Raw genomic sequence first — 18,992 nt, 5'->3', positions numbered from 1 at the left:
AGATTTTTGCTTACCATTATATGTTTGTTGCAGGAGTGATTCGTGAGAGCTATCTCAAAGGCCATGATCAGCTGGTGCCGGTCACCCTCCTGGCCATTGCAGTCATTCTTGCTTTTGTCATGGGGGCCGTCTTCTCAGGACTCATAGTTTACTGCATCTGTGACCATCGCCGCAGAGACGTGGCCGTTGTCCAGAGGAAGGAGAAGGAGCTGGCACACTCCCGCCGCGGCTCCATGAGTAGTGTTACCAAGCTCAGCGGTCTCTTTGGAGACACACAGTCCAAAGAGCCAAAACCAGAAGCTATCCTCACACCTTTGATGCACAATGGCAAACTCGCTACCCCGGGCAGCACTGCCAAAATGTTAATCAAAGCTGACCAGCACCATCTGGACTTGGCTGCTCTGCCAACCCCTGAGTCCACCCCAACCCTGCAACAGAAGAGGAAGCCTAGCCGTGGCAGCAGGGAATGGGAAAGAAACCAGAACCTTATCAATGCCTGCACAAAAGATATCCCCGCAATGTCATCGCCTGTGATTCCAACTGACCTGCCTCTCAGGGCTTCTCCCAGCCACATCCCAAGTGTTGTAGTCTTGCCAATCTCTCAGCAAGGCTATCAGCATGAGTATGTTGATCAGCCAAAAATGAGCGACATGGCACAAATGGCCATGGAGGACCAGAATGCCACGCTCGAGTACAAAACCATAAAGGAGCATCTCAGCAGCAAAAGTCCCAACCATGGGGTTAATCTGGTGGAAAATCTGGATAGCATGCCACCAAAAGTACCCCAGAGGGAAGCCTCGTTGGGTCCTCCTGGCTCCTCTCTGGCTCAGAGTGGCCTGGGCAAGCGATTAGAAATGCATTCCTCTGCTTATAATGTGGACTACAAGAGAAACTACCCTACGAACTCACTCACGAGAAATCATCAGACATCAACTCTCAAAAGAAACAATACTAACTCCTCTAATTCCTCCCACCTCTCTCGAAATCAGAGCTTCGGCCGGGGAGACAACCCTCCGCCTGCCCCACAGAGAGTGGACTCTATACAAGTCCATGCTGCCCAGGCACAAGCTGTGACTGTTTCTCGGCAGCCTAGTCTCACCGCATACAACTCGCTGACAAGGGCCGGGTTGAAACGTACACCTTCGCTAAAACCAGATGTGCCCCCCAAACCTTCCTTTACTCCACTCTCAACATCCATGAAGCCCAATGATGCGTGTACATAATCACAGTGGGGGGGGGGACAGCAATGAAACAGAGTTTGCCCTTTAAAGCCAGTGTTCTGCAACTGCATCACTAGTTCCAATTGACAAGAAGGCTGTTGTTAAGCTGAGGATGTGTTGATCCTGCTCTCTGGGAAAAGTGGAATATTTTTTAAACCGAGCCATCTGATCTGCAGTGAAGGTTTCAAACTGCAGGACTCACCCCCACTACCTGACAGTTCTTTACTCAAAACACTAACTTAACATCACAAACATTGAGCCAAAAGCACACAGGTGAATGATGACTGTGACATTTCACCCCCAATTGCACAGTGCATTTCTGAACTGGGAAAGAGTGCTCTGAAAAGCAAAGCAAATAAAAGAACTTAAAAAAAATAAAATAAATACAAAATAAAAAATTCATTGATAAAGCTAACTCTGACTTAACAATGGCAGAAGTTTACTATGTGCAGGTACTGTGAAATGCCCATCAGTGTTACAGCCGTTTGGTTATAGCAGATAAATGCCACGTTGGGCAAAACTATGTCATAGATTTCTGCTACTCTTCTTTTAATGAATAACATGTGACTGTTAACGCAAATAACTCCTATTATTTATTGTTCGTCTTTTGTTTTTCCTAAGGAAATGACTTCTGCATATCATCCTATGAGCAGCTCTTCAGAAAAAAATACATTGAAAATTATACCTATTTAACGTGAAACCCATTAACTGGAGTAATTAAAACTCTTTTATTTTTCCAATAAATTCACTGAGTTAAATAAGTTGGAGCTGGAATTCTGAACTTTGTGTTTGGACTGTTTGATCTCTAGCTGAAAAAAGGGGAATATTTATTTAAATCTGTTAGTTAATTTGCTTGCTGGGCCTCTGATCTATGACAGGCAACAAACAAACAAACAAACAAACTCCCCAAATTTATAACTTCTAAAGCAACTGCAAAAGAAACTCTTTAAAAACTGCACATTTGTGCACCATTGCTGTCAACATGGCTTTGTCAGTCATTAATACTTTCTGTGAAGGCACCAGCTTGTGATGTGCCATCTCATTTCACCTTGCATGTGAGACGGCAAACAAAATCCACAAACAGTGTGAACTAATTAATATGCCGGCTGTTACCATGCATAAATTATGGTCTTATCACACGGGTTTTTCTTGGGAATACATCTGTGAATAGCCTGTTTTCTTCCACATGTAAATTTGTGCCTTACACCCTCAGTTGTGTATATTTGTGAGCTGTAGTATGTAAAACTTTCCCCTCCCCGCCCTTTGAATAAATGCAAATATTTATTTACCTTCCCTCTCCGAAGCCCCCTGGAGAATTGGAGTAAAGAAGTTCAAAGAAGAATGTAGTGGTTATTGTAATAACACCATATCCATCAAGAAATTAGAGTAGTACTATACCCTCCAATTCAGTTTGACTTTCTAGTTGTGCCAATTCTGCCCTCAAACCACCCCTAGGCTATGCTGGCAGCATAGACACCGTATTGTGGTTGGCAATTTCCTCCCCCTTATACTTTCATATCATTTCAGTATGGTGATATTCTCATTAGCCAGCAGAGAAATGAGTAATGTATGGTCTCCAAGTCTGGTTTGTCCACTAGATAGAGACAAGCACTGTGTGTGACTGGCCAGCCACTGGAAGCAAGCCTCAATGATACATGCTGCCGTGTGCATGCACAGTATACAAAATGAAGTGAAATGGAAGTAGGATGAGGCAGGCTGGTTCCTGCTGTAACTGAATAAGGCCATCCAGAACAATGCTGCAAAAAACCTTTTGGGGGAATTAATTTTGATTTTCATTTTTTCCTTTCATGTGACTTTTCATGTGGCCTGAGTGTGCACGTGCACGTGCCCACGCCCACGTATAAGGTCTTTTACAATTTTCCAGTTATTCATGCACAAAGGTAGATTTGATTTTAATCTGTTATAATAACTGTGTCAACATACTATAGAAAATAAGGGAGGGCCATTTTTGTTTTTTACTGGGCAGTATATTTGGGGAGGGGAGGTTGTTTTGATTGTTTTTTAAATTTTATACCTAATTTGTTTTGCAGGGTTTTGGTTTTGTTTCCGAACAATCAAAAAGAAAGAGTTCAAGTCAGCTAGCGTGTAGATGGTATTTAGAAAGTCTGGATGATCTAGACCAAAGTGTGTAACAAGGGTGCTTGCATGTTCTTTCATTCCATCATTGCTGCTTTTATGAAACTGACTTGTTCACCATTAGTGAACTATGCAGACTGCTGTAGATAGATTGTATCCAAAGCAATGTTTTTTTTAATTAAACCCTTCAGAACAGTATGTAGCAGGAAAGTCTTTTTTTCTTTCAAAAAACAAAAAAGTAGCAGCAGCAGCAACTTGCAACCTTTTCCCCCCCAAACTCCAATCCCTCGAGTACCAAATGTGCAGTGCCCATTGCTATTATTAAGCAAAGTGTTCTGACATCATGTAGAAATGAATAATCACTGCAACAGCCTTGTACAGAAATATGCCTTTGTAATATACATCACATCAGTTACTGGGTTGACCTTGAAATGCTCATTTTGTACTCAGTGGGTCTTTTGTTTCTTTTGTTTTAATCCTCCCTCACCCCAATCTCCTTGCACCCCTCACTTGGAGGGGTACATAAACCTAAGTGTGCCTTTGCTTTCCACCCTTGATATACACTGGTAGATGCAACAAATTCAGACTCTCATTTGCTGTAAAGTTGTAAAATATTGTGATGTCACTGACTTTCCTTCATCTCCACATCCCCCTAACATCTGATTCACAACTTAATGTATGTTGTAAAAAAAAAAAAAAAAAAAAAAAAAAAAAAAAAACCAGAAAGAATGGGGGGAAAAAGAAAAGGAAAGGAAAAAAGCTCTTGATTGCATAAGGTAATAAAACTAGACTGTTCTACCTTAGTCTGTGTGTCCTGTTCTTTTGTTTCGGTGATGATTTCGCTTCCTGTTAAAGCTCTAATCTGAGATGTGATACTGATTGTTTAAAGAAGCTTACAATAAGAGAGGAAATTGTAGGTTATTTTCTACCTCTTATGGAAGATGAACTTGACTTTAGCACAAGACACTGGTAATTAAAAATTGAATTACATATTTGCTCTCCCTCTATTCATATTCTGCATTTTCTTTTTATGGGCTTGTTCATTATCAAATATTTATGGCAGACTTGATAGTTTAAGAGATCAAGGCTGGGATTTTATCATGCATGGTCCACCAAAAATAGATCATTATACAGATGGGACTTCACTTCCTTGTTTTATGTATTAGTAAATTGGAGGGGGGTCACATTTTTCACATGGCAGGCAAAAAATTAAATTTCATGGGCATGGTTTACAGGATGTTATAACATCATATTAAACTTTAATTTTGCAAGAAAATACTACTAAACAGTTAAAGAATAAAGGAGTTTATTTATCCATTCCTGGATGTTATTAAAAATTACCTGCATACTCTATATTGTGTAACAGAATTCCATAAATGTGGAACACTTTTAAAAAAAAAAGCTATTAAACAAACCTCCAAATACTCATTATTTTAACAGTTTTATAATATGAGTTTAAAGCTAATGGAAGTGAGGGCTACACTGTAATAATCAATGTTAGTCATCATGCAGGCCATGCATACACTTTCCTAAATAGCTCTTGGAATGCAACTCACTCCTGACCTGCAGTTCTGCTCAGATAGATTCCCATATACTTATCTGTCCCCATTACTAGCTATCACATATAGCAAACATTAATTAATCCTCACAACATCCCAGTAAGGTAGGGAACTACTGTTAAACCCCTCCCTCGCCCCGCCCCCCATTTTACATATGGGGCATTGGCCCATAGAAAGCTTAAAGATCTGATCCACTGTCCGTTGAAATCAATGGGAACATTCTCATTGGCTTCAGTGGATTTTGGATCATCCTTTAAGTGACCTGCCCAAGTTCACACAGGAAGTGGTAAAGCTATGAACTCAAGTCTCTTGACCTTCTGTCCAGTGCCTCACCCACAAAACTATCCTTGCCTTTTTCCTGTCAGACCTAGGGTTTTCTTGAACAGAATTTGCCAATCATACTGAATTTTAGATGGGGCATTGATGCACATTTACTGATGACAAAGGTGAGTCCACCACATTCATTTGCTCCAACCCTGAGTCTGATTCCACCAGAGGTTGCTTTCCCTCACTGGAAGTTGAGGGCACTCAGCACCTCTCAAGTGCTCAACGTCTTGCATGATCGGCTCCTAGAAGTTTCATAAAAATCACAGAGCGTAGAAATGGAAACGGTCTATAGGGTACAAAGTATCTATCTCCTGCTAATGCATGAATATTCTCTCTGCTATGTTTTCTCCAGCCTAGTCTTAAATGTGCCAAATAATGGAGCATCTGCCACTGCCCTTGAGAAATTATTCAACAAGTTAAAAGACCTCACTAGCAAGAACTTTTCCCTAACAGTCAGTCTAAGGCTTCCCATTCATCCTATTATTCCTGGTTATTGTTCATATTAAATAAATAATTCCTCCCTTTAGTGTTTCCCCCTTCAGATACAGCAGCTGTGAACTGTAATCACATTCTGTCCTACCCTCACTAGTTGTTGCTTAACTAGGTTAGACATATTTAACTCTTCTTGTCCTCAGTTGTTCCAGCCCTCTAACCAGCCTCTAGTTGTGAATAGCTTTCCAGCAGTAAGACAACACCCAAAACTGAACACAAAATTCTAGGTAGGGTTGCATTAGTCCATATTGGGAGGGACTATTGTCTAGCTAGGTACTTATACTGTGCTCTTCACTATACTATCTGTGTGCCCTTACTTCCTAGTTCCATGACATGGCACATTGGTGTATACAACCCAAAACTGCATTTACCTTTCTTGCTGCTGTAACACATTCAAACTCATGTCTAATTTGCTGTCCACTGTCACTCCTAAGTCTCTTTCAACATTACTATTTTCCATGTTTCAACTTCCCATTGACTAATCACATTTGGATTGTTTTCTCCAGACATTAGCATTAGCATGCGTTCCATTTGAATTATTCTATGCTAGCCCTGGCCCCATTAGCCTTTGGAACAGAATGAGAAGAAGACTGAGCTTTTGCTGTCCTGGTTTGCTTCAGAATACTGTTTCATACAGAACCTTTCTGCAAATGAAAATTAAATTTATGGGGTTAAAAAAAGGAGGCCAGCTGGAAAGTCTTGTGCTGCCATGTAAGAGTTCTTAGACTGAGAGTGTTGCTGAGCTCTTAGTCTGCTCAGCACCTGAGGACAGAGAACACTTCAGACTCTGGTAGATCTAAGAGTAGGAATGAAGGACATTTTTGGGAACCCCACCCAGCTGTTTTCAGCAGAAGGACGGTAACTGCAAACCAAGGTCGTGATGAAGAGGGTGCAAAATCAGAGATCCTCTGTGGAGGACCCTTGGGGATCTGTAAATAATCTGCCTGTATGACAAAGCATCTCTTTCTGGGATAAGGTGTAAGCCTCAAAGCCACTCTTCCTCCCAATCGACTTCTTCAAGGCAGTCTCTACAGTAGCATTAACAGTTTGTAGAGGCAGTCATTCATCCTGCTAATGTGCTGCAGTAATGGCCTAGTAGAGGAGGAATAAATGAGGAAGAAAAATGTGCATCATGAAATAAGAGGCATTTTTCATTTGCTGTTTAAAAAAGTTGAAGGTGTCATTGAAGAAAATTAATAATTGGGTACCATATAGCAGAAATTCCTCTAGTCTAGATGGGTCAAGCAAAAAGTGTCAGAAAAAAGCAATGGAGCTTTGATCAGTTTAATCAATTAAATGACACAGTATTCATTGTTAATATTGTTACTCGTGATGACCTCATTTAGCATGTTTTGATATGTGAAAGCTCATTGCAAATCAGCATTAATTTGCATAAATATTTTGCACAAAATGAAAGATACTCTGGTAAATGAATCCCAAAAGTGGATTTTTTTAGATACTGTAAATCCTTGTTCATTGGCTTCATTTAGGCCATTTTTACAGTGGTTAGCACTTATTGTGATGGATTCCCCAGGGTGCAACCTGAACTTGCGGTACTGCTGAGCCCTCTGTCTTACCAACCTGGGCTCCCTCTCACACTGTGATGCTGTGGCAAGCTGCAAACCCCTCCAGGTACTGCACTTGTACAGACATCCACAGGCCGACACACATCCAACTGAATTACGCGAATGCTTTTGCCAGCCACTCATGAACCAACAATAAAGAAGCTCCAGCCAATTCCCCACAGCTCCCCAGCCTAGGACCCCAGAGCTGTACTGCCTTGCCCTGGTCAGAGCCTGATCAGTGTAAGTTTATTATCCAGTCCACCCCTCCCTCAATGTGGAAAGGACATGCACCATCTCTTGTTCCTGAGCAGATTTCCCAAGTACTTCAAGCAAAACCCATTGTTTTAGGTAAAATATAAAACAGATTTATTAACTACAGAAAGATAATTTTTAAAGGATTATAAGCAGTAAGTGTACAGCTCAAAGTTGGTCACCTAAGAAATAAAAGTAGAATCACAATCTGAGTTCTATAAAATAGACAGGATTTGAATCAAGCAATATCTCACCCTGATGGTATAGTTCCTTCATACACAGGCTGGGATTCCTCTTTTCAGCCTGGGAGCACCTCCCCAGTTCAAAGTCTTTGTTCTCTAGATGTGTTTCCAGGAGCTGAGTTGTGAAATGATGATGTCATTTCCCCTTCTTTATAGGTTCTTCCAGCTTCCTGGAAAGAACTTTTGCTATGATGTGAGTCAAGCAGTATCCATTGGCTACATGCTCCCTCTGAGAAGTCTTCATTGTATACAGATTCTATAATAGTCCTTGTTCATGTGGATTTCTCTTAATGATCCATCAATGCTGTCTGGCTTCTCCATTGTTGTATCTGAAAGGCTAGTTGTGGATGTTTCCAACTTCACAACATATTTCAGTAACACACACACACACAGAAAAACTTCATAACTGCACATAAAATGATAGCCCATGCAATTTAACAGGATATCAATGGTAAACTGGTCAATACTTTTAAAACGATACCTCACAAGGCATACTTTGTACAAAACATATTATAATACCACCATGGCAAATATGGGGATGCCAGGGTGTTGCTCTGGTGTACAGAGAGTGTCACACTCACATAAGCTGCTCCACTAAAGTCAATGGAACTACTTTCATGAGCAAGTGCTCACCATCGCACTCAACCTCACAATGCAGACTGAGACATTAAAACATTTTTATCTGAGAAGACCCAGGCTTTGTACCACCTCCAACTCTAAAATCCATGAAACATTAAAGGCCACATTCACTCCCGCTGTGGGCCTAGGTCCTGACACTAGGAACTCTAACACGAGCAAGTCCACCAGGATTGCCATCTCTTCTCTATTCCCAAAAGGGAGCCAACACAGCTTGAAGTTGGGTGGTTCTGGCCAGGCAAAAAGCTTAGCTAAGCTGGCCTGGAAATGCAACTATTCAGTTTTTGTCTATACTCATATTTTTGTTAAACAAGGGTGAAATTCCCCCCAGTACGTGGCCTGAATAGACTCTGCACTACAGAAGCCTTGCAGCACTGATGGTGCAAGCAGAGCAGCAACACCAAGGAGCTTCTGCACCATTGACAGCTTTACCATTAACTTCAGTGGACACAGGGTTAAGCACCTCCTGGACTCCAAGTGTCAGACAGGAATGCTGTGCCAGCCCCAGATAGCGTGGTGTGGAACTTCAGGGTCAGGTCAGAAGGAACAGTGGCCACAATAGCTGGGTACCACCCCATGCAAAGGAACAGTAGCAAAGGAACAGCCTACAGTAGTTTTTCATCTCTGTAGCCTGTCCATAGGTTGGGGTGGATTCTATCCCCACAAATCCAGCTTTATTCACCCCACAAAACCCATTTACTCTGGCTTTTAGTAGGGAGGAACAAATTTCATGGAGTGGGAGCCAGATCAGTCTTCCTATAGTGTGCCAAGCGGCAAAATACAATAGGAAACTGACTTGAAAAGCAATACATAAGCAATAGCTATTTAACTACTAACATGTATTTCCCAGAACTATGGTACTCCTCTAACCAACAAATTGTGTTGCGTAACAGTCATATGCTTCATGCTGATGAGTAGGTCTGCTAATGAGTCTCTTAGTCGTTTTTCTTTTTCTTTTTTTAAAGAATTAAGTTAATTCTATTTCCCAAATAAACACTAAGACCATCATCACATGCCTTGAACAGAAAAAGGACAATGTGTTAGACTTGTCTGTATGAATAGAAACAGGTAAATAGTCATCAATCCTTCTGACTTTGTAATTTAAACAGTGTAAGTCAGTAGGGAAGGGCTATAATTGGAGTCAAAGTAAGTGAGGTGAAAATTGCTAGGTGACAGTGCCATCTGCATCTCCTTTTAATTAGGCAAGTTTATTATCTGTATTTAAAACTTTCTGTTATTCAAGGCTTTGGCTTTTTCTAACCATCAGTCTAAAGGGATTGTCACATGTCTAGGTAGGTGTGATTACTGATCAGCAAAGGAGAGCTATCCTTCAAAATGGTCTGGCTAACAGTTAACATGGCTGGGAGTAAGGACAAAAATACGACTAACCAAGATCACTGTCACATCTGCTTAGTGTTTCATGACAAACTCTATTAAGCATAACACCACCATTGTTAATTCAGTTAGATCAGTGTTTTCCTTTGCTGGCCATGATGCATTTGGAAGTTCAACAACTGTGTGCATAATGTGGATAGCAGTCCATTGCACAGAATAATAGCATCGTAAATAATAGAATAATAAAATATTGTCAGAGATCGTCAGAAATGTAGCTGAACTCTAGACTACAACAAGAAAAAAAATCACAATGAGCATGATGGGAAATTATAACAATTATATATGACAGAATATGGGACTAGAACAGATCCATTAGGTCACACCTAAGCAAAATGCAGTGGAAGCAAAGGCCAATCTACCTGCAATAGTAAGTCATCAAATTGCTCAGAACTGACAGTCTAAATTCTAAAGCTGACTTTAAACTAACTTTAAAATTAAAACAACAAAAAATTTAAAAATATGAACCTCAGAAATGTGGGATCCCAGGACCCTACATCCTCCAGGGTCGAGAACTTGTAAGCTCTTCTTCACTATTCAGCATTACTGGTGAAATTCATGCCAGTACTGCGAGCCTACAGATCCCTGTAGACAGTACCACTTTAAACCATAAGGGACAGATTCTTGTCTGGTGTAAATTGTCACAGTTTCTTTGACTGCAAAGAAGCTGGGACAATTTATACCAGCTGAGAATCTGCCCCTTAATGCAAGCTTCCTGCACTGGGAGGAAGCTCATCCTGCTGTAATAGACGTCAGAAACAACTCAAGTCAGAAGAATATTCTTTTGTTCCTACCTTCTGAACCTTTTATCGCAGATGGGAACCCACAAATCAGCATATGCATCGCTCCTTGAAATAAAAACAGTGAGTAAAACCCAACATCTATGGAAATCTTGTTCAAGTCTCTTGAATGCTCAGGAAGAAATGTGTATTTCTCTCTCAAACAATAGTCTAGCATGGATGTGCTGATAAGAGCCCCTAGAAATAATTTCATGTTTTTTTTAATGCTGCCTTGGTGCACAGAAAAGACTTAGCTACAAAAAAAAAAAAAAAAAAAAAAAAGACACACACAACAAAGATTTTATTTCAGAGACTCTTCAGAAATTATGGCATAATCTTATCAATTTTGAATAAATATAATCTAAAGCATGTAAGCCTCTGATAAAAGTATCACTTTCATTGGTGCCACAAACTGCAGATTAAGCTTTTTTTAATGCTGCATAAATTGCTTGTGAAGCAACCTTTTATGAGATGTGATGGTTCAAACAATTTTGCAAAGGAGACAAAGAATTTGTTTTACACTGAACTGGTTTCCTAGGAAACACTGAAAAATGTAATACAATATCTCTTTGCAGTAGTTCAAGGACCAGCATATGTGTGTCTCTCTCTCTCTCTGTTTTTGTTTGTTTGTTTGTTTTGGGTTTTTTGTAGCATATAATATCTGCCTCTACCTTTCTCTTTAGAGGAAAGCCACAAGGACAGAACAAATTTTGTAATACTGCAGCACTGAATCTGAAGGATTTCTCCCTGATAATCATGTGCCTGTTCTGAATAGAAAAGAAAAACTTTGAGCAACTCCAAAACTTCTTCATTTTTAGCAGTTTGTATCCACAATCAGGAAAACCAGGGACTGAAAGCTCTTAGAGCAAAATTTCAGCCTTAGACTGATCCTCATGGCTGATCTTGGTTATTTTGCCATCTGTATGGGCTCAAAGCTACACCACAAATCCATGGAAGGTAAGGGACCTATAAATACAGAATGACCTATGTCTATTAGACACCTAGTCGTGTACTGTAAGGAGATAAGAATATTAGTCTATACTCTGACCTGAGGGAAGAATTTTGCCCTTCTCCTATGTAAAATTAATGGGCCCCAGGAAAATATGTTATAATTCAGAAAAGGTCTGCTATTCCTCTAACCAAATAAGTACCTGACGGTCTATCTGAGTGCATGTCTCTTTTAATAACATTATTAAAGCATTTGGATAATTATATATTTGCAATAGTTAACAGCAATACGGGATATTAGGTGCATTATCCAAATTAATGCTAAAAGACTTTAAATACATCAACATGTCTCTCACCATGCAGGGCCCATATATGGGTTAAAGACCTAGAACTAGATTCACAGATATGCTCTGGCTCCTTAGTTTGACTCTACTGATGCTAAACCCCTGTAAATACAGGGTAAGGTGCCAGGTAAACTGGTTTTATGGTTGCTTTACACTGCTGTGGTGGCACAAAGCAGCTGGACTATACTGGTGACGCTATCCCCTAAACTGAATTATATGAAAAATAATAATGTGGGATCCATTTTGTTAGTAAAAATTATGGCTGTCAATTAATTGCAGTTAATTCAAGCAATTAAAGCAAAACAAATTAACTAGATTTAAAAAATAGTCACGATCAATCACAGTTTTAATCACACTATTAAACAATAATAAAATACCAATTTAAATTTATTATAAATATTAGTGGATGTTTTTCTACATTTTCAAATATATTGATTTCAATTATAACACAGAATACAAAGTGTACAGTGTTCATTTGATATTATTTTTATTACAAAAGTTTGCACTGTAAAAAAGGTAAACAAAAGAAATAGCATTTTTTAATTCACCTCATACAAGTACTGTAGTACAATCTCTTTATCGTGAAAGTGTAACTTACAAATATAGAATATTTTTTCACATAAGTGCACTCAAAAAGAAAACAATGTAAAACTTTAGAACCTACAAGTCCACACTCATTCCTACTTCTTGTTCAGCCAATCATTAAGACAAAGAAGTTTGTTTACATTTACAGGAGATAATGCTGCCTGCTTGTTATTTACAAGGTCACCTGAAAGTGAGAACAGGCATTCACATGGCACAGTTGCAGTCGGTGTTGCAAAGTATTTTTGTGCCAGATATGCTAAATGTTCATATGCCCCTTCATGCTTCGACTTGTAGATTGCACTCTCTTTTATCTTTTTTTATAGTACAAATATTTGTAATAAAAAATAATAATATAAAGTGAGCACTGTACACTTTGTATTCTGTGTTATAATTGAAATCAATATATTTGAAAATGTAGAAAAACATCCACAAATATTTATAATAAATTTAAATTGGTATTTTTTTATTGTTTAAAAGTGATATTGAAGCTGTGATGAATCACAACTATTTTTTAATCTCGCTATTAATTGTGATTATTTTTTTAATCATTTGACTGCCCTCGCAAAACATAAAATTTCACATAACCAGAATTTGATTAATAGATTATAAGGTTAATAGGGACCATTTGTTGTCTTCTAGTTTGACATCTAGTATAACACAGGCCACAGGACTTCCCTGAATTCCTCTTTGAACCACAGTGTCTCTTTTAGAAAACCATCCAATCTTGATTTTAAAAGTTCCAGTGATGGAGTATCCACCACAACTCTGGATAAACTATTCCAGCTTGGCAAATCTAACGATCCACCATTTCTGACATAGGGAGTCCTATGATGGTAGCATGCTGTAATGTGCATTCTAATTAATATGAATCTGATGCTTTCACTAGCATGATAGGAACCGAACATACAACTGCAAATGGAATTAAAATAATTAAAATAAACTGCTGGTATCAGGAAAAATCACAAAATGAAGTCCTCAGATCTTAGCCCTTATTTATATCTGTGCAAAACTCATTGAAAAAAACAAAAGATTATGGACCAAGTTTTGCTTTCAAGTGTAAATGCTCTGGAATAACTACTGAATTAAAGGGTGTGACACTGGAGTAAGCGCACAGTAAATGAGAGCAGAATTTGGCCCAAAGTGTCCAGTTAACCTGGAAGAAATTGAAAGAATTACTGCTGGAAGCACAATTAGGCTGCAATCCTGCAAAAATATTTAAGAACGTTTAATTTTAAGCATGACTTCAATTGACTTCAATAAGACTGATTCATTCTTAAAGTTAGGCAAAAACTTTAATGCTTTTCTGAATTGGGGCCATAATGAGTAGAACATACTAGTAAAACTAAGAACAGTGCTATCCTCCTTATAAAGCATCTTACAGCAGATTGCTATGAATCCTCAGTAACAACAGTCATTGCTAAAGCAAACAAACATCAAGGAATTATCTGACAGGATTAAACATGCAGAAAACAACTCTGTGCCAAGAAGGCAAACTACTTATCTCTAAAAAAGATTCAGGCACTCAGTCCTGCAGCCTTTGCTCACATAAGTAGTTCCATTAATTTTATACGGGAGTATTAATTACTGTACATTACAACTACTGGATAGAGAAATAGGGTTGGGCCCAAATGGCAAAATCCTACTTATCTTACAGGCAAAATTATGGATTTTTAAAATGGTCAGTGCTTCAAAACAACCTGTAATCAGAAAACCAAGTTGGGTCCATTCTGGCTTAACGCATCAAAAATAACGATTCTGCAACTGGAACTTAGTTAACAATGCTGATGATAGTTTGTTCTTCCTTTTCTGTATTGGTTCTGCTGTGCTAATAGGAACAAGATGTATTAGACATATTTTAGTCATTAATGTCAGCAAATAAATACGCACAGCAAGCAGGTGCTACTATTATACAGTCATCTTTTCAGAGTAGAAACCTTGAGTTCATAGTATTTAATATATTTCACTGGATTCCAGGAAAATTAAACAGATCTGGTTTTAATCATTCACATTTATATCCCAACAAACTCAGTCTTTATAGTAATTTTTATATCTAAATGTCTTGGAACTATGTTGAATTTGTAGTTGATTTTTTTAAAGAACATTAAAAATACATTGCTGATGGAAATAATAAAAATATGGCAACACAGTTAAATCTGATTTTCAGATGAGGGATTATCTTTAGCTCTCTGTACTGATGAGGAGTTGGTAGAAATGCAGATGAGGAGAGTTGCAGCTTGCACTGCTTTCTAAATTCAAATAGGATCCATTTACATGTTTTATATTAGCATTTCCAGAAGCAAATCTTGACCATAAACACACTTTTTGCAGGATCTTCTCTACTATTCAAAACCAGAGTGGAAAATGCATTAGGTTGAGTAACAGAGCCTTAAGTAGTCTCTTGGGGATTTGCTTTTAAACAAACATGACGTTTAACATAACTAATGCAACTCAATATATTCTTCGTTCATCTTTATTTTTTTAACCTTTCAGTACAAATCAACGATACACAGTAGTTTATCTAAGGATTAAACCACCACCTTTTAAAATGACGGGAGGGATGGCACACATCTTAATCCTAATGGTAGATGGTTTAAAAAAAACATATTTAGAGTCTATGATTAATTTATATTTAGGTAAATAAAGGGAAAATAAGAGAAAGAATAAACAGTGACAGTTTATCAAATTAGTGAGCAGGAGATCCCCCATACCACAACTACTTTACTACTATGTCATAAATAATTTAAAACTCTAGGATAGTGTGTTGTAATTTCTCTACTATAGTTGGCATTCTACCGTACCCATAAGAACCCTACCCATAGGAACCGTAACCCTAGATCTAAGTACCCTATCCATAGGAACCAGAATCAGAAGGTGGGGATCCCTACCCATAGAAACCCTAAACCTAGCTATAAGTACCTAACCCATAGGAACCTTAACCCAAGGGTGGAAAGCCTTGTCCAAAGGAACCCTAACCCTAGCTCCAAGTGCCATACCCATAGGAAACCTAACCCTAGCTCTGGAAGCCCTAGCTATAGGCTCCATAACTCTAGCTCCAAGTGCCCTGCCCACAGGAACCCTAACCCTAGCTCCATGCATTCTCCCCATAGAAAGCCTAACCCTAGCTCTGTTCCCCATGCTCATGGGGACCCTAACACTAACTCTGAGTGCCCTGCCCATAGGAGCCCCAATCCTAGCTCAGACACTCCGGGAGCCCTACCTATAGAAATCCTAACCCTAGCTCCGGACACCCAACCTATAGAAACCCTAACCCTGGTTCCGGCTGCGCTACCCATAGGAGCTAACCAGAGCTCTGGGTGCCCTACCCATAGGAAATGTTTCAGGCACCCTACCCATTTGAATGCTGACTAACTCCCGGGCACTCTATCCATAGAAGCCATAACAATAACTCCCAGAACCCTACCAATAGGAACTCTAAACCTATCTCTGGAAATCCTACCCATAGGAACCATAGAACTATCTCTGAGAGCCCTACGCATAGAAACTCTAACCCTGCTCCGAGTGCACTAGCCATAGGAAACCTAACCCTAGCTTTGGAAGCCCTATCCATAGGCACCCTAACTCTAGCTCCGCGCATCCTATGATAGGAACCCTATCCCTAGGGTGGGGAGAACTAGCCATAGGAACCCTAGCCCTAGCTATTGGTGCCCTACCCTAAGAAACCCTAACCCTAGGGTAGGGAGAAATAGCCTTAGGAACCCTAGCCCTATCTCCAAGTGCTCTACCCATAGAAACCCTAACCCTAGTTACAAGTGCCCCACCCAGAGGAACCCTAAGACTAAGGCAGGGAGCCCTACCCATAGGAACCCTAACCCTAGCTCCATGCCCATGGGAACCCCAACCCTAACTCCGAGTGCCCTGCCCATATGAGCCCCAACCTAGGGCAGGGAGCCCTACCCATAGGAACCCTAACCTGATCTCCAAGTGCCCTACTCATAGGAACCCTAACCCTAGGGCAGGGAGAACTAGCCATCGGAACCCTAGACCTATCTCCAAGTGCTCTACCCATGGAAACCCTAACCCTAGTAACAAGTGCCCCACTCAGAGAACCCCAAGACTAGGGCGGGGAGCCCTACCAATAGGATAGGAACCCTAAGCCTAGCTCCAAAATCCCTATCCACAGGAACTCTGACCTTAGCTCCATGCGCTCTCCCCATAGAAAGCCTAATCCTAGATCCATGCCCTGTGCACATGGGAACCCCCCAACCCTAATTCCGAGTGCCCTGCCCAAAGGAACCCCAACAGTTGCTCTGGGAGCCCTACCAATAGAAACCCTAAACCTATCTCTGGGAATCCTACCCACAGGAACCATAGAACTATCTCTGGGAGCCCTACGCATAGGAACCCTAACCCTTGCTCTGAGCTCACTAGCCATAGGAAACCTAAACCTAGCTCTGGAAGCCCTATTCATATGCACCTTAACTCTAGTTCCAACTGTCCCACCATAGGAACTCTAACCCTAGTTCCAAGTACCCTACGCATAGGAACTGTAACCCTAGGGCTGGGAGCTCTACCCACAGGAAACCTAAGCCTAGCTCCAAGTTCACAGGGTTCCTGCTCACAGAAACCTTAACTTTAGCTTGAAGTGTCCTACCCATAGGAACCCTAACCCTATCTCCAAGTACTCTACCCATTGGAACCCTGTACCTAGGGCAGGGAGCTCTACCCATAGAAACCCTAATGCTAGCTCCAAGTGCCCTACCCATACGAACCCTAACCCTGGCCCCAAGTGCTCTACCCATTGGAACACTAACTATAGCTCGGAGCACTCTACCCTTAGGAATCCTAACCCTAGATCCTGGACCCCGTACATAGAAACCCGAACCCAAGCTCCGGGAACCCTTCCCATCCAAACCCAAATGCTAGCTCTGGGCACCCTACCCAAAGGAAGCCTATCTTGAGCTCAGAAGCGCCCTGCCCATAGGATCCCCAACCCTGCCTCTGGGAACCCTACCCATAGGAACCCCGACCCGAGATCCCAGAGCTCTACCCATAAGAACACCAACCCCAGCTCCATGAGCCCTGTCCATAGGAAACCTAACCCTAATTCTGAGAACCATGTCGAAAGGAATACTAACTCTAGCTCTGAGAGCCCTACCCACGGGAACCCTAATCCTAGCAAGGTACTCATAGGAAACCTAACCCTAGCTCCTAGCGCCCCACCCATAGGAACCCTAAGCTTATCTTCAAGAGCCCTGCCTGTAGGAAGCCTAATCTTAGCTGAGTACACCCTACCCTTAGGAACCCTAACCCCAGGTATGGGCGCACTACTCATAGGAAGCCCAACTCCAGTTCCAGGCGCCCTACCCAGAGGACCTTAACCCTAGCTGTGGGCGCCCTGCCCATAGGAACTCAAACCCTAGCTGTGGGTGCACTAAGAGCTAGGGTTGGGTTCCAATGGTAAGGCTTTCAGCCCAAGCATTAGGGATCTTATGGGTAGGAGGCCCACAGCGAGGGCTAGGGTTCGTAGGGGTAAGGCTCCTGGAGCTAGGTTTAGGGTTCCTATGGGTGGTCCTTGTGGAGCTAGAGTTAGGGCTCCTATGAATAGGGCGCCCAGAGTTAGGGTTAGGATTCCTAGGGGTAGGGTGCCCGTAGCTAGGGTTAGGGTTCCTATGTGTAGTGCACTATGAGCTAGGGTTAGAGTTCCTATGGGTAGGGCACTCGAAGTTAGAGTTAGGCTACCTATGGGTAGGACTCCTGGAGCTAGGGTTATGGTTCCAATGGGTAGAGCTGTTGGAACTAGGGTTAGGGTTCCTATGGGTAGAGTGCTCCGGAATAGGGTGAGTGTTCCAATGGGTAGGGCAATCCGAGATAGGATTAGAGTTCCTATAGGCAGGGGACCGGGAGACAGGGTTAGGGTTCCTATGGGTAGGGTTTCCGGAGCTAGGTTTAGGGTTCCTATGGGTAGAGAGCTCGGAACTAGGGTTAGAGTTCCTATGGGTAGAGAGCTTGGAGATAGGGTTAGCGTTCCTATGGGTAGGACACCCGGGGCTAAGGTTAGGGTGCCTATGGGTAGGGCTCCCAGAGCTCAGGTAAGGGTTTCTATTGGAGGGGAGCCCAGAGCTAGGGTTAGGGTTCCTATAGGTAGGGTGCTCCAAGCTAGAGTTAGCATTCCCATGGGTAGGGGTCCCGAAGCTAGGGTTAGGATTCCTATGGGTTGAGCACTTGGAACTAGGGATAGGGTTGCTATGTATAGGGCTTCCTGCTCTAGGGTTATGGTTCCTATGGGTAGAGTACTGAGATATATAGTTAGGGATACAATGGGTATAGGTCCAATATCCAGGATTAGGTTTCCAATAAGTAGCGTACTTGGACCTAGGGTTTGGGTTCCTATGAGTAGGGTACTTGGAGTTGGTTTAGGGTTCCTATGCATAGGGTAACTGAAAATAAGCTCAGGGTTACAATGGGAACTTATGCAGCTAATTAAAATTATTTCCTATATTACAAGCACAACATTCACAGCAATAAAAATAAAAATAATTATAGACTTCACTCCACTTGGGTGAAACAGAGAAATCTGCAGATCCAGCTCAGAC

General features: G+C 41.1%; 1 protein-coding gene across 16 annotated transcripts in view; it reads left to right on the top strand.

Moving 5' to 3' along the window:
• The window catches only part of SEMA6A (semaphorin 6A), a 133,073-nt gene extending 129,027 nt beyond the window's left edge, over nt 1–4,046 (top strand). For all 16 annotated transcript variants that reach the window (XM_042854657.2, XM_042854656.2, XM_065550357.1 and 13 more), the window contains one exon: nt 34–4,046. In XM_042854657.2, coding sequence (XP_042710591.1) covers nt 34–1,223 — 1,190 coding nt within the window. In that variant the 3' untranslated portion in view covers nt 1,224–4,046. The remainder of the gene's footprint in view (nt 1–33) is intronic.
• The last annotated feature ends 14,946 nt before the right edge of the window (nt 4,047–18,992 follow it).

The sequence above is a fragment of the Chrysemys picta genome, chromosome 6 (assembly GCF_011386835.1).
Source record: "Chrysemys picta bellii isolate R12L10 chromosome 6, ASM1138683v2, whole genome shotgun sequence".
Classification (NCBI taxonomy): Eukaryota; Metazoa; Chordata; order Testudines; family Emydidae; genus Chrysemys; species Chrysemys picta.
The sequence above is the reverse complement of the archived record's forward strand: the minus strand, read 5'-3'. Positions and strand labels throughout refer to the sequence as shown.